The 14,771-nt window shown below is 41.3% G+C and overlaps 1 protein-coding gene across 1 annotated transcript in view; it reads right to left on the bottom strand.

Moving 5' to 3' along the window:
• Positions 1–367: 367 nt before the first annotated feature.
• Positions 368–14,771, bottom strand: part of LOC146968159 (protocadherin-15-like) — a 147,921-nt gene continuing 133,517 nt past the window's right edge. Inside the window, exons 29-36 of the mRNA XM_085761168.1 lie at positions 12,124–12,354; positions 11,646–11,734; positions 9,299–9,475; positions 8,645–8,863; positions 6,903–6,911; positions 6,019–6,129; positions 2,817–2,822; positions 368–2,135 (exon numbers count right to left, since the gene is read on the bottom strand). Coding sequence (XP_085617294.1) covers positions 458–2,135; positions 2,817–2,822; positions 6,019–6,129; positions 6,903–6,911; positions 8,645–8,863; positions 9,299–9,475; positions 11,646–11,734; positions 12,124–12,354 — 2,520 coding nt within the window. The 3' untranslated portion in view covers positions 368–457. The remainder of the gene's footprint in view (positions 2,136–2,816; positions 2,823–6,018; positions 6,130–6,902; positions 6,912–8,644; positions 8,864–9,298; positions 9,476–11,645; positions 11,735–12,123; positions 12,355–14,771) is intronic.

Genomic DNA, 14,771 nt, shown 5'->3' with positions numbered 1-14,771 from the left:
GATTATGAACAATTGCTTTGATGCTGCAATTAGATTCCTCATAGTGGCTCAGGTTAACAGAAGTAAGGGACACAAATCTTTAAAAAAAAATGAACGCAACTCATTAACCTGATAATTGTTTCCTCCTTGTGCTTCACCACTCCTCTAATCCCTCTCTCTTCTTGTAATAGTCAGAGAGAAATAGAATGAAGAAAGAGATTAGAAGTCCTTACCAGCTATTACATGACTGAATTCATTACGGCCATGTGACCCTCTCCCCTTCTCTTTTCCCTTTTGCAGTAAGGACCATCATTTGAGAGAGGAAACATGAAGAAAAAAGCAGTCCAGCAGTTGTGAGTAGTCATGAAATCATCTCACTGGGCTATTCTGAGTGGTAGTCTTTTGACAGAGTGTGGGAACTACTCAAAAACGTAAGGTAATCCCACTCCGTGCGCTTTCCATATCAGAAAGGCAAAGGCTAGAGCATCGTGGACTGAGAGGGGAATCGTTTCTCAAGTTCCTCCACAATGGAGTTCATGTTTGGGTTGATCTGAATCTGTGAAGGTAGAGGAGGAGGAGGAGGAGGAGACGATCCTCCTTCTCCTCCTCCTGACCCCCTCCTCTCCTCTTGACCTCCCTCTCCTACCTCCTCTCCTCCTCCTCCTCCAGCTGCCAATACATCCAAGGAGTCGAGAGAGTCGAGAGAATCAATGGAGGCGCGGCTCCTCATGGCCTTTTTGAGCGGGATCTGTTTCTGATCTATCTGACTGAACATGTTGGCCACGGACTTCTCAATGTCCGCGATGTTTTGGATATTCTTCAGGATTCCTTTCAGCTCTTTGCGGGGAACGATGGGCTCCGCGGGAAGAGGCGGAGGCGGCGGTCGGAGGGACACGGGCCGCAGAGCCGGCGCCTCGGCCAGGGACGGGAGGACGAAGGTGGACGGACGCAAGAGGGAGGGCGACAGAGGAGGAGGGAGAGGTGGAGGCGGAGGTGGTGGGGGAGGGAGAGGGGGAGGAGGGGGAGGAGGAGGAGGAGGAGGAAGCTGCTTTTCTGCATGGTTAGAGTGGGATGAAGCAGGAGGCGGGGAGGAAGAGTGGCCAGGAGGCGGTGGAGGGGAAGGAGGGAGGGGAGCAGATGTGGTGGGAGGGGGAGGTGGGGGTGTTGGAGGAGGTGGGGGTGGAGGAGTTGAGGGAGGATCAGGTATGACATCTAGACCGACCTGGAGTCTTTCCTCTGTGTTCTGATTCCCTGTCAGATTAGCACTGAAACGCCGCAGCACAGGAGGAGTGGGCTTGTGGCTCGGCGGAGGGGTTCCTCCGTCGCTATGGGTGACGATGATACTTGGAGGACCCGGGACGCTGTGGGTGGGGGTGTGCTTGTGATGCTGAGGAGACTCGGGGAAAACAGAGAGTAGAAGATCGGGCGACAAAGATCCTCGCGAATCTCTGCTTTGCCTTTGTCGCATTTCCTGCAGAGCCTGCTGTTCAAACTGCCTGGCTTGTTCTTTGACCGTCAGCTTGGGTTCCAGACTCGGGCTCCCCATCAGGTCCGAATCCAACCCACGGTCAAATCCCGAATCCAGACCGGCATCTTTACTCTCTTTGAATTCAGCCTTCAGAAGCTCCAGCTCCCATTGGACAGGATCCATGACCACTTGGCGTCTCAAAGCGTCGAACATTTCTCTGCGGTGTAATCTCGATGGGAGTGTCCAGCTGTGTCCGCCTCCAGATCCCCATCCACTATCGCTGCCGCTGTAGCCACCTAGGCCCACGTCACCCGCAGGGGAGCTGAGCCTCAGCCAGGCCTCTCGGATGCCTTTCCTGGAGGAGGAAAAATTCCCAAGAAGGTCTCGTCTTCTCTGACTTCTTCCGAGAGTTTCTGGGCTGCTCAAAGTGCCGTCCTCGTGGTAGATGGGATTTTTGATAGTCAGGGGGTTTTCATCAGAGAGAAAGGTGATGTTGGATTCAGACTTGGGCAGGTTGTTGAGCACCCCTCCGTTAGCAACACACTGTCGATGGGCAGCGATCGCACGGGTGGCAAAATCTGAGATGAGACGTTGGCGGTCGTTCTCATCCAAACTGCCGCCACTCCCACCACCACCGCCACTCCCACCTACACCACCACCACCACCACCACTACTGTGATTTGACCGGCTGGTGCATGAATTAAGGGAAAGAAATGAGAAAAAAAACATGTAATGAAAGGAGAAACAATGAAAGAATTACAGAAAATTTGAGGTAGAAGTGGTAAATGAAGTGTTTTATAAGGGAAGTGACAACAGAGGGGTACATAAAGAGAAAGAAAAAGGAATTTAAAACAATAGGGCTGATTCCAGACAGTTGAACGAGGAAGGTGATGAGGGGAAACAGATAAGGGATCTCAAATGAGTTAAAAGATTTCTTTCTATTTCTGGGCTGGATTTTCTAGAGGGGAAAAGATGAAGCAGGACAAGGAAAAGACTGCAAATTGTTTTTTTTCTATACGCTACAAAGACACAACAACTACTGTATAAACAATCTGCAGAGCTGTGTACCAGGGAGTCCTGAGAACATGTTTCTGTTCAACCAAAGACTAATTATATCCTCGTCTGTGATTGAAAGTATGCAAATGAATGAAATCTCTTACAGAGTTTGATGAAACTCTTGGTCTTGTCACTCTTGCAGACAACTTTGCTCTACAATCGACCCTTGGAAGAACTTACCCTGCATAAAGAACAACAGTAACCGATGACTAGCACAACAGACGCAACCACTAAACTAAAAGCAAAGAGGACTTGTCACAGCACAGTGTCAAACTAGCCACAGATGTGAAGCGGTTTGCAGCATCCTACTCACTTTTGTCTGTCAGCCATGTGTATAAAGGTGGATGGAGGAGAACAACAGAGGATGGACATCAGTCAACATGAGAACAGGAAACTTGGAGTGATGAAACTCCAACAAAAGAATGATGTTAAAATGTCCAAAATCTTGAAACCAAAGAATGTTATTAAAATGTGTATCAAAGTTGGAAAACTTACCTAAAAGCATTATAATTTGACTACATGGCTGCTTTTCAAAGTAACAGTCATATATTAGCATGACATATAATACAGTTATTATATATCATATTATATTATAACTATAAATGACAAAGTGTCAATAATGTTATATCAATACAGCAGCACAAGTGATGGCAATTATCTACTAAAAGTCAAAATAATCTTACTTAGTTTGACTTGTTAAAAAACATGCTTCATTTAATGTGCTGCTAATAATAAGCTAAAGAATTAATCTTCCGTAAGTAATTGAAAACAGACATTAAAACCCAAGTCTGTCATGAGAACAGCCAAAGGTAATTAAAAGGAGGAGAAGTGCCTTGAAAATCAATCCACTGAGCAGTTTGATAATGGACCTTAATTATGAATGTGCAAACTTTTGCACTTTGCCAGGTTTTATACTCTTTGGGGGATTATTTAGTTTCTACAACACTGCAGTGATACAGAGCATACACACATACGCATTCGTATCAAGTATTACACGAGACATGCTTAACACACACTCACACACGCACACCAATACACAAAAGGCCTTACCCACCACAATTAAACATGCTTTGCAGCTTATCAATAAAATTAATTATCGCCCAGGGTGGTCTTTATAAATTACTGGCTGCATTTATTTCAATTATCTCATATCCTAGTTCATTTCCACACACATTTTTCAGAGAATCACTCAGGCTGCTTAGTTTCACATGCATGCACACAGGCGCGCACACGCACACACACACAGACATAAAAACACACACAGTTGGAAATCCCTCGTTGTCATTTGGAGATAGTTCCTACCATCTTGCATATGAATTGCTCTCATGTTAATGGGAGTTTGGAGGCATATCAAGGACAGACAGGAAACTAGTGATGCATGTAATGCTGATAAGAGTTTCTTGCAACTTCTTCTAAACGCTGCAGTTAGGAGGCTGCGTTGCCGCGAGTGAGTTTTATGTATGGGTTTGTCTGTGAACACCTGCAGTTTAAAGTTACATTTGTGCCTTTATTAAACTCCTGTTTGATCAAAGTAACATGCATCAGACCAGTAGAAATGGGCAAGAAGACGAACAGATACACAGAAACAGGGAAGCTGCGGTAAGTGAAGAGAATGTGAAGAACTCGCAATAATACGCAACTTTCTGAAGTTTGTGTAGAGAAGATGTGCAACAATGTCCTTCAGCACTGATAGATAGAAGAAGATGTGGGACAGAATTAATAAGTCAAATTAATTTCTCCATAATCACAAAAAACCTTATTTTCATTGCCTCAATGTACTCGCTGTGGTCCATGGCCTTATGAATATGCAAAGCAAATATTCACAAAAAAGCGTACTACAATCTCATGTGAAGGCTGATCAAAAGAAAAAAGTTATAGGAAACAACTCTTAGACAATAAATAAACCCTTTAAAATATAGGTTCTTGAGATTCCAGTGATTCCAGCCTTATTGAAAGCCACCAATCAATGTAAATCTTGAAGTGCACTCTAGAGGCTGCACTCAAAGTGAATATTGTTCTGTGGGCAGATTCCTGACCTTCGCTTATCTTTTGTGGAGCGAACACATTGGTATTCATTACAACGGGTAAAACTGACATGGAAAAAGCTCAGTGAAGATAAAATTGCCAGGTTTATCTACAGCTGTTAATGCATTCAAAAATCAGAGCTTTGTTTGGTGCTCTTCTGATGTGGGGTTACAAGGCCCTGCTTGATTAATCACGATTGTGTCGCCTCCGTGTAATGTCAAGTTTCTCGAGCTGCTGCAAAATGCAAAATGAGGGAGATGTCTGTGGACTGCTAAAAAAAAGGACGCATTCACAAACGTCTGGTGCTACTTTAAGACACATTACAACTTAATAAATCCTTGTGAAGGCTCTGAGCTTAAGAGTGATTTGAGGAACATCAGCAAAGCAGGTCAAGTGTGATAAATCAACAGGAACGAAGCACTGAGTAAATAAGTCTTATCATTTATCTGTCTGACAAGAAATTGGCTCAAGACTTTGACCAGTTAGTTTAATTGCAAATCTATGTTGGCAAAGCCTTTAAATATGGTTGTTGAACAAGTCTGTCGATGACGCGTGTGTGTTGATCAGTGACCCAGAGAACACCAGCGCTCCACTCCCCCTCATTAACGTTGTTTTGTTTACCCACTAGCCGCACACACTCTCAGATCTAATTAAATCAATTGCAACCACAATGCAGTTAAAGGGACTGAAAGACTCATTGTTTTTTGATTGGTCTGCGTTTATTTACGGCCGCAATTTTTGCACTGCTGCATTCTACTTCCTGCAACAGTGTGGGGATCATTTCATTTGTTCAGAGGGGTTTTAATAGAAGCTATATGGAGTTTATGGATGTGTTTAGTGGGCGTGGGCGGGGCTCTTTATGACAGTTTCCCTGATGTGTGCATTATTTCCCCCTCTTTTTATTTCTATGTGTGATATGGATTTATGCTGTTATTTTCCATTTCCTGATTGCCTTTGGGTTGGATTAATGCTTGTGTTTTGTGATGTATTGATTTTGTCAGAATTTTTACAGTTTAGTTTTGGATTTGCACAAATCTTCTGAACTGCATTTTCAAAGTGTGTGGCATGAGACAGCACCGTTGTAATCCCTTTGGTCCCATCATAAGGAGTGAGATTTGCTTATATCCAACTATTTACCTCGATAGTCATCTACATATTAGAGTAAAATGTATTCAAATATTCATATTTCTATCCTTGCATTCTCATTTTTAATGCATGAAAGTAATAAATTGGGGAATATATGGGATTCATGCTTGACCTCAGCTTTGTGAAAAATAGCTTTGGTCTCTAGAGACTCAAGGATGCAGGTACATTTGCATTTTCCATAGCATAACTTAAAATATGAGGAGGTGTAATGTTGTGCGACTGACTGCGTGTAACCTACTAGAGCATGTAAAGACACACTTCCAAAGCCTGGAGTTTAACAACCAGTGAGCTAATGCCTCTGTTTTGGCACATTAGTGTAAAAGGCACTTTCACACTTTACTTACATGGCGTTGTCACCCAGCTCTTCATACAGGTTGTTGGCAGTGCCTCCTCCAGGTTTGCCTTTTGGCAGGGCCATCTGGATGCGGGCTGTTTTGGCACACTCTGCCTGGCGTCTGGACACAGCACAGAGGAGACACAGTTAAATACCTCAGGCTTAAGTAAAACCTTGACCTCACAGAGTAGTCAAACTATCGTTATGAGGACGGGAAGACTTTTTTTTCCTTTTTTCTTTTTCAGATTTCAAATCAATCACTCAGTACATCTATCACAACCTGACACCCCCATACGAGATAAGATAGATTATATGCAAAAATAAAAGAGGACTTACACCACTTTTATTTTTGCATATAATCTATTTTATCTCAAATCCGCATTGTACAGTTCTGTACATATTTTGCTAGATCAGTAGTAGCCATGTTCTTTTGTACAGATATTCATACCAACCAGCAGATGAATAACCGTAGCTGTGTTTGTTGCCAATAAATACCTGTTTGTAAACAACACTAACTTGCACAACATGGCTGTAGACTTAGTCAGCAAGTTTATCCTGAAAATATATAACTTCATCAATATTAAATCAATATTATGTAACAACAAATGTTGAACAGTGACCACTGTGGCTCTCTGTGACATTTACAACATTGAATTTCCCTCCATATAAAAACACACACATGCGCATACACACACACACACTAATAAATACATTGGTTGTGGATATTTAATAATTCCATGTTCTTCAGGATTCATTGATTCATTGATTGTCCTCTATCCTTTCTGATCTCATCCACTTAAATGTACAATGGAAACCAACAGATTAATCACAGTGAAAGGTGTTTAAGACATCCATGATATTATTACAGCATGGGAATATGAAAGTGGTACTCACTCTTTGAATCTGGTGGTAGGCAATCGATGCAGCAGATGAGAGACACAGAGAGATTAGTAATTATTTGAACCATAAATCACAGCATACTTCTTGTTAGCCAAGTTCACTTATTGCAAATTATAAGCAAAGTCAGACAATTGGTCTTCATTATAGTCATTTAACGACACTGACTAGTAATTATTATGCTGATGATTTCTACACTGTTTTTCCCCCTCAAATCTCCTCTCCTCCCCTCAGTGTGTCATTTGTCTCTCTTTCTCAGCAGGCTGAGAAGCTTTCTCCAAAACGCACTGATCCAGTATAAATGTGTGCACATGCTGGTTTATGTGTGTTTGGGAGATGGATGAAATTAATAGCCTTTCACAGAGGTTAGCTAAACAAACTATTAGGATTGGCACTGTGGGACAGGCTGCCATGCTGAATCATCTCAGGAAGTGACTGGCCCAGGTGATAAAATGATAAATGGTACTGAAGGACGTCCTGTGGGAAGAGACTGTCAGCCCTGTCAATTTGTCCCACTGTCGGCTTTCTCTTCTTCTGGCTGCTATCTTTGTTGTAATTCCCATTTGAAGAGAAATGCTTATTCTTTAACGCAGCATGTTTTGAAGATCTAAACTCAAACATTAAAATTCAGTAGCACCAACTTGATATTGAAGTATAATGATTTCAACTTCAAGCACATTTACATCAGCGACTAAGCTCCGCAACCTGCAAATCACACCGAATTACATTACAATGAACATTATCGGCTTCAAAACATAAGATCTATTGCTGCAGGAGATTTAATAGGTGGCTGCAATAATCCACCTCACCGGGTGCAGAAGAGAAGTAAAAATTGAGAAGCTGCTGTGCATTGATGAGCTGCTGAGATTTGGTAGGGACTGACACATTTGTCAAACTCTTAAAACCTCCCTATCTACAACTCCAATTGTTTCTAGTGAGCATATCAAAGTATATGATTATTTGGTTCTACTTTTTAAACATTATTTGCCTAAACGACTGGACATTGTTGGTTTTGACAAATGATATCCAAAAAGGGGTAAATACTGCATTTGTTGGGCACTATTTTCAGCTGGGAATAAATACACATTCAATGCACTAGGGAGTACTGATTAAAAAACCAAACAGCAGTTCCCATGTTCATCAAATGAGAAAACCAAGGCACTCTGGTAGGTTTTGTCTACACTGCTAGTAGGTTTAGTTCAAACAACAGTACAGAATATACACAGGTAAGGTTAATCACCTTATTATCATCTCTGATTTAAAGGGATAGTTCCCCCAAAAATTCAAATTTCACTCATTATCTACTCACCCTCATGTCAACTAAGAGCTGTGAGAATTTTCAGAGTCCTCCGTCCCTTCTCTGAGTTACGGGGGGGTCCGTGCAGCAGTATTTGTCCATATAATGGTTGTCAATGGATACCAACTTTCTTCGTCCAAAAAGACACACCAAAAAACATCCAAATACCTCCATACTGCTCGTCTGTAATGTCCCTCTTGTATTGAAGCCCCAACATGAGAAATTGTTCCGAAAAAAATTAAATAAGTCTATATTTCAAGCTTGTTTATAGCGGAAGCTCCCAGTGTCTCGGTTCAGTGCTCTTCTGGCGGAACAATTTCTCATGTCGGGGCTTCAATACAAGAGGGAGTAGATAATGAGTGAAATTTGAATTTTGGGTGAACTATCCCTTTAAGTTCAACTCTTAAACATTAAAACGATGCTACACATAATTCCCACTTACTGTCTGTAGGTGATAATCACGATCAGTATGGCAGGGACACAACAGATGATGATAATAACTGCCAGAGCCAACAGCGCCCCCTCTGTGTAGCCTACAGCCTGCACCGCTTTCTTCACGCTGGTCACCACTTCAGGGGTTCGGATCTCCAGTATCCGTCCGCCAGGAGGGAGGAAAGGTTGGAACTCTTTGTTGATGTCCAGGAGTTTACCGTCAATAAACCTTGGGATGGGAAACACAGAGATGTAGTTGAGACCGTACGGCATGGTGGCGGTGAAGGCCAGATCCTTTCTACAAGCCATATCAGATAGTGTGTTGTTCTCACACTGAGAACACACAAACAAATGCCCACTCATTTATTTGTGTTTCCACACTCTTTACTCTTGAGTGACTCAGTCAAAATGAGGCCTGATAAATCTTAGTAAGAACTTTTCTTCTTGTAAGGATAAGCTGCCAGAGAGAACAAGACTGACTTCAACATAATACCTTGAAAAATTGATTGAATGGCGGCCCTCCAAAGAATTAATTGAAGGCAATTAATTTAGGCAATTAATTAATGGTGATGTAAGTTAAGGTAGGAGCTGTCTTGTTTTATGATCAAAGGCTTTTGGAGTGATGCCATTTTACTTTTCATGGATTTGTTGGCAAAGTACTTACTTGTAGAGCTCCTGTCTAGAAACAGCTCTATTTGTCAAAGGGTCGATAGCATAAATCATAAGGTCCGACTTGGTGTAGTCCTCCTGCTCCATCCCATCACCATGGCGATGGGGCCCGATGGTTTCCACGACAACCTTTGCTCCTGGAATCTGATCTTGGACGTAGCGCTCCAAAATGCTGAGGATTAAAAATAATAGATTTTGATTGACGGGATCGCACATAGGCCGTTGCGTTATATGCACACGTTCACAGAAATACACCTCAAGCATGTACTTAGACCCAAAGACTTCAGACTCTAGTCACACATCACGCCACGCAGACACACAAACCACACACACATTTTTTTTCCCGGCCTGTCAGCTTGGCACACTCGTGCTGTGCAATATTGATTTCTGTCCCCCAAGAAACACCTGCTCACAGCGGGTCCCACTGGGTGAGTGCGTATGTTTATGTGTGTGTGTGTATGAGAGAGAGAGTGAGGAAGTGAAGCACAGAGAACAGACAGGCAGTAAGTGCTTTAAAACATCATTATCATGTTATACTCTATGTGTGAGGCAAAAGAAAAACAGCAACCTGACTGAGCTCTTGTACAGTGTGTTTGTGTGTGGCTGGAGAAGAGCCTGCATCACAACAATACCATATCATGTAATGAATAATACATTTTGTGTTTAATATTTTACATCTTCTGTGCCTTAGACTGTAAAGGGAGATAACTTCAGTCAGTCTCATCAGAACAAGTTTATCCCACAATGAAGCTGCTGCACTGTTGTATGGATGAGATTATTATTTCAGGGCTTGAGCCACAAATGTTTTGAGCACAACAATCCATATCTTGCATAGTGTATGCTGCCTTCAAGACAGAAGATGAGGAGAGAGTGATTGAAGCCATTTCAAAAATCACCATTAGCCTAATAACATTCCTGGGGAAATACAGTATGTTGTCGTACTCATTTGAAGGTATAGTATGTAGGAATTCCCCCCATCTAGCGGTGCGGTTGCATATCAGAACGTATTCTTGATGTTGCATTCAGGTGAAATGGGGCAGATGTCAGACAGACAACAGATGCTGCATGTAACAGGATAAACAAGCCTCTATGTAAACAAGTGATCCACCAGCACGAGGCAAAACAATACAGGCGTGACAATATGTTGTCATGGTGATGTCGTATTGTTTACTTAATCCACGTTTTACCGTCTTTCTCTGGTGGAGTAAAATGACATCCGGTTGGTTTGCCGACGGCCGTCTGCCTGACTGCACCTGAATGCAACACCAGTGCCTCCGTCCTTCCTCACACTACACAGTGGTGACAGTTTTAACAGGCCGAGCCGACAGCTCCGCTGAGTTTCCGTGGTTACCTACGGTCACGCTGCCACTCAGCGTAAAAAATGACGATGCAACATGGCCACCTCGGTTCGGTGCGTCGCCCACTAATGTATTTGTAACGGCTTGTAACAACTCATTCTAAGGTACCAGAAAGCTTTCATTTGTATGCGGGTGTGATTCAACTTAAGTGAAATACGTATTTATGAAAGACATATTTGATTTTTGCTAATAAAAAGTCAAATAAGTTACACACTGGGGCTTTAAATTTCAATGCAGCTTAAGAGGAAACATTATAATATACTTAAATGTTTAATGAACTACATCCATATCCACGGTTTGGTTCTTGGTCCCCAACAGGGCCATTGTCTGCCCTGTAACTGTGGTGGTCTGATTGCCTGTCCTTGTTACAGTCCCAGTGTGAGTTCTAGTTCAACACAGCACTTGAAACATTACTTTTACTGGGACAATTATTATGATAAAAGTACTATTTGTACTGTTTGTGCTCTTTATCGAGTCTTGTTGAGTTCCCCATGGTGGCAATTACAGCTCCTCTTCTTCCTATGGAGACATACCATGGCTAAATCAATATGGAGGACCAGTCTTTACTTTACAGCTGTATAAAAATGAAAAAGTGACATCAAATCACAGTTAGAACTTAATTTCAATATTGTATGACTGCACTTCCAGTGTATACCTTTGTACACGTTTTATGTATTTCAAACATACTGTATATTGCTCCACTCTTCTAAGACATTCTATAAGTGAAGCAGTGAGTGGGAAGCTGTTTGAAAACAAAATCTTGTGATAAATATTTTATAAGCTGAGGGTCGCTGGTTGACAAGGTGTTAATCAACAGTTTTTTTTGCAATGTTGATGTGTATTGAACTTAAGTTGCATGTAGTTTATATAAACAGCATCCGTTTATTTCTCAAAAATACATTTAATTCTCATCAGTTAGGCTGTAGACAATATACTGTATATAAGAAAGAAAACGAAATAAATCAAGTAGTACAAGCACCTTACCTGAGCAGCTTGTCTTTGTTTTTCTCCACATAAGTTGGAGGAACATTTGATACCACCACCTGCATGTCCAGCTGGTTTACCACCGACACCTACACAACAACAAAATAAGTGCAAATAAATCTCATTTCAATTAACTGAATCACAAAACAACATGCTCATCTGTGAATTACTTGACTAAACTTCATCAGCTAGTACCTAAACCACTGGAAGAAAAAAATTAAATCAGAAAAAAAACTGACATTCTCAGTCTGACCACGATTCAAGCTGTTGCCAATTTAAATTTGTTTTCACAGTCACATATTTATCTACTTCAAGGACAATCTGGGTGCAACAATAAATCCCACTGCAATGAAGTCAAGTCATTTTGACTTCATTTGTTTTAAGGAAATGTGTTATATGAGATCCAATAAACCACTTTTTAAGATTATTATAAACTTCTAGAAATTGCCAAAATATATATATGTGTATATGTACACACCACTATCTCTGCCTTGCTGCTGTGTCCTTGACCGTAGTTGTCCGTAGCAACCACCTCAAACTTAAAATACGACCTCCTCATGTTCCGGTACATGATCGCCGTCTTCACTACACCGCTGTACGGCTCAATGACAAATCCATTCTTGCTGTCTTTTGTGTCTCGACCAGCCTGAGGAGGAATGATGAGCCGGTAGATCATTGAGCTGTAGTTCCCAGTGTCTCGATCCAGAGCCTGGCAAAAGAAGAGAATCATCTTTGTTGCATCATCATCATTATCATCATACTCACACTCATAATCATTATTATCATGAAATGTCATTGTCATGCACACACACACTGTGATCAAGTCTCTGTTGTTATTATCATAATGAACAATTCTGTGATTTGTGAGAATGATAGTTACTGTATGATAGTAACCCCTTCACTTCCTGATCAACATCATAATTAACCAGTTGATGATGTTTGAGCAGCTTGATCGATACATAGAGAAGTGCCATGTATTGGTTGTTGTTATTCCTACGCACTAAAAGCCACATCCTTTTGTTTACTTTATTGTATTTTTTGGTTTTGTTTTGTTTTTGCTTGCAGGCACCGCTGCTCTGTATTTAGATGGTTTGATGTAGTACTCTGAATAAGCAGTAGGGGGTAAAGTGGTGCTTTGAGCTATGTGAAGGACTATTCTGTCATTCTGGCTAACTACCAAGTCTCTCCCACATTCACACAATACATGCAAACCTCACATTCACATCCAGACTCACAGCCAGACAGACATTGATTTATTACTGGGTCTTTACAAGAGGGGCTGGGAGCACAGACTACAGATTCAGCTCAGAGACACCCACCACATCATAATGGTAACACTATGATAGGAAGAAACAGAAAATTTATTTTTTCATGTGGCAAGGGAATAAGGAGACAGAGGCGAGGAAGGAAAGAAGAAATGAAGGAAATAAGGAGTCATATATAGAAAGATAAGGGAATAAGAGGATGGATGGTTGAACAGGTACGCAGATCCATTTTTTTTGTTCATACTTGCAGAGGTCCATAGCACAGTTAGGATACGTTCTCAGCAATAAATCAATATCTACAGTAATATCAACCACCTGTTTGAACTGCAATAGAACAGGTGTGGAGTACAGACCTGAATATATAATACTTAGTTACACCGAGGGTATAACTGCTCAAAATCTGAGTGGATGTAAATTGTGAGCAGGTTTCAATGTGCTCACAGTGAAAAGGTGTCAAGTTTAGGTATATCTCAATAAGTCAGTATGGAATCACAAAAACCCTTGATTTCTGAGTTGAGTTAGGAGGGGTAAAAAAAAAAGGCAAAAGCACCTGGATGGTGTTGAAATAAGACAAGACTGAGCAATTGGGAAAATATTTGGTTATTTGAAAGTTTTGCGATTACTGCATAACTAGCATTAGCATTGTTAAAGCAGCAGTTTACTTGAGAGTCTTGTCAAAAACAGCTTGAGTCATCATTGTGTTCGCAGTACATCCTCTGAGCAGTGTCCTCTGAGCTGCACTACTGCTTCAAGAGAGACTGGACGATATGGTGACTTGGTACTGGAAAATGATGACAGATGCAAAAAAAAAGAAGGGTGGAGGCAGCTCTTAGCAAAAAAAAAGAATAAAGTTGGTGGCTGAACTCATAACGTTTTCCTTGGGACTGGTACATTCATGCTAAATCTGGTGATGAAAATAGCTCTTTGCAGCACTCAAACTGTTCTATTGTCCTGCCACTTTTTTCAACTATCCTCTTCATTATAATATGTTCAATATTTTCCACTTTCCATTAGCATTTTTGACAGATGGAAAAACATGGAAGACAAAAATAAAAGCAGCCCATCTGAAACCTCTGCACCTGAGCTGCATTCAAATGCATTTTTAAGGGTGACTGAATCACTTTGGTGAAACAAAGTCATGTTCAACAGCACTCTGTGAAAATAATGTAGCCATAGCTTTAATATCACTGAAACATCTGTGGGGTTCAAAAGCAGAGACTGAACAAAAGGCAAAAAAAAAAAGATCAAACTTGTTCTGCAATGCAAAGACAGTGATAACCAATCCAAACCGGCACACATTCCAGATGGATTATTGGCAGCCATAACTGATGTCATGATGAATAAAATGGCTGTTGCTTTGATAACTTTGTGATTGATGCACAAACCTTTCTAATGCTGTCGGATGTTGTTTCACTTGATAAATCATCAAGCTCATGAGTGTATAATTTAAACTTGACTTCCTCGATGTACATAATCTTTTCACCAGTACTTCCAACAACACACCCACACCAACGCAGCCCTTTGAATTTTTTTCATGCAGGGCTATTTTTGGTCTGAACTGCCACCAAAAGGAAGCCTGGAAGATTGGAATTAGTAATTAAATTGGGGATGGAAAGGCTGAAGACACATCTGCTCTGCATTTGTATTGGTTGTGGTGGGAAAAATGAAAGAAATATAACAAATTGTGACAGAAATGAAACTACAAAAACGAAAAAATCTTTGTAGTCAACAAGGATGTTCGCTGATGTGAGAGTCATCTGTAGCTGAACACTGAATATCTGTGTTATGGTGTTCTCTGAGGGACAAATTGAGGGACCAACAACTCCAGATACACTATGAAGACAGCAGCCCAGCGTGAAGG

Source organism: Trachurus japonicus, chromosome 19 (assembly GCF_045865225.1).
Source record: "Trachurus japonicus isolate A0001 chromosome 19, Traja_1.0".
NCBI classification, from domain to species: Eukaryota; Metazoa; Chordata; class Actinopteri; order Carangiformes; family Carangidae; genus Trachurus; species Trachurus japonicus.
The sequence above is the reverse complement of the archived record's forward strand: the minus strand, read 5'-3'. Positions and strand labels throughout refer to the sequence as shown.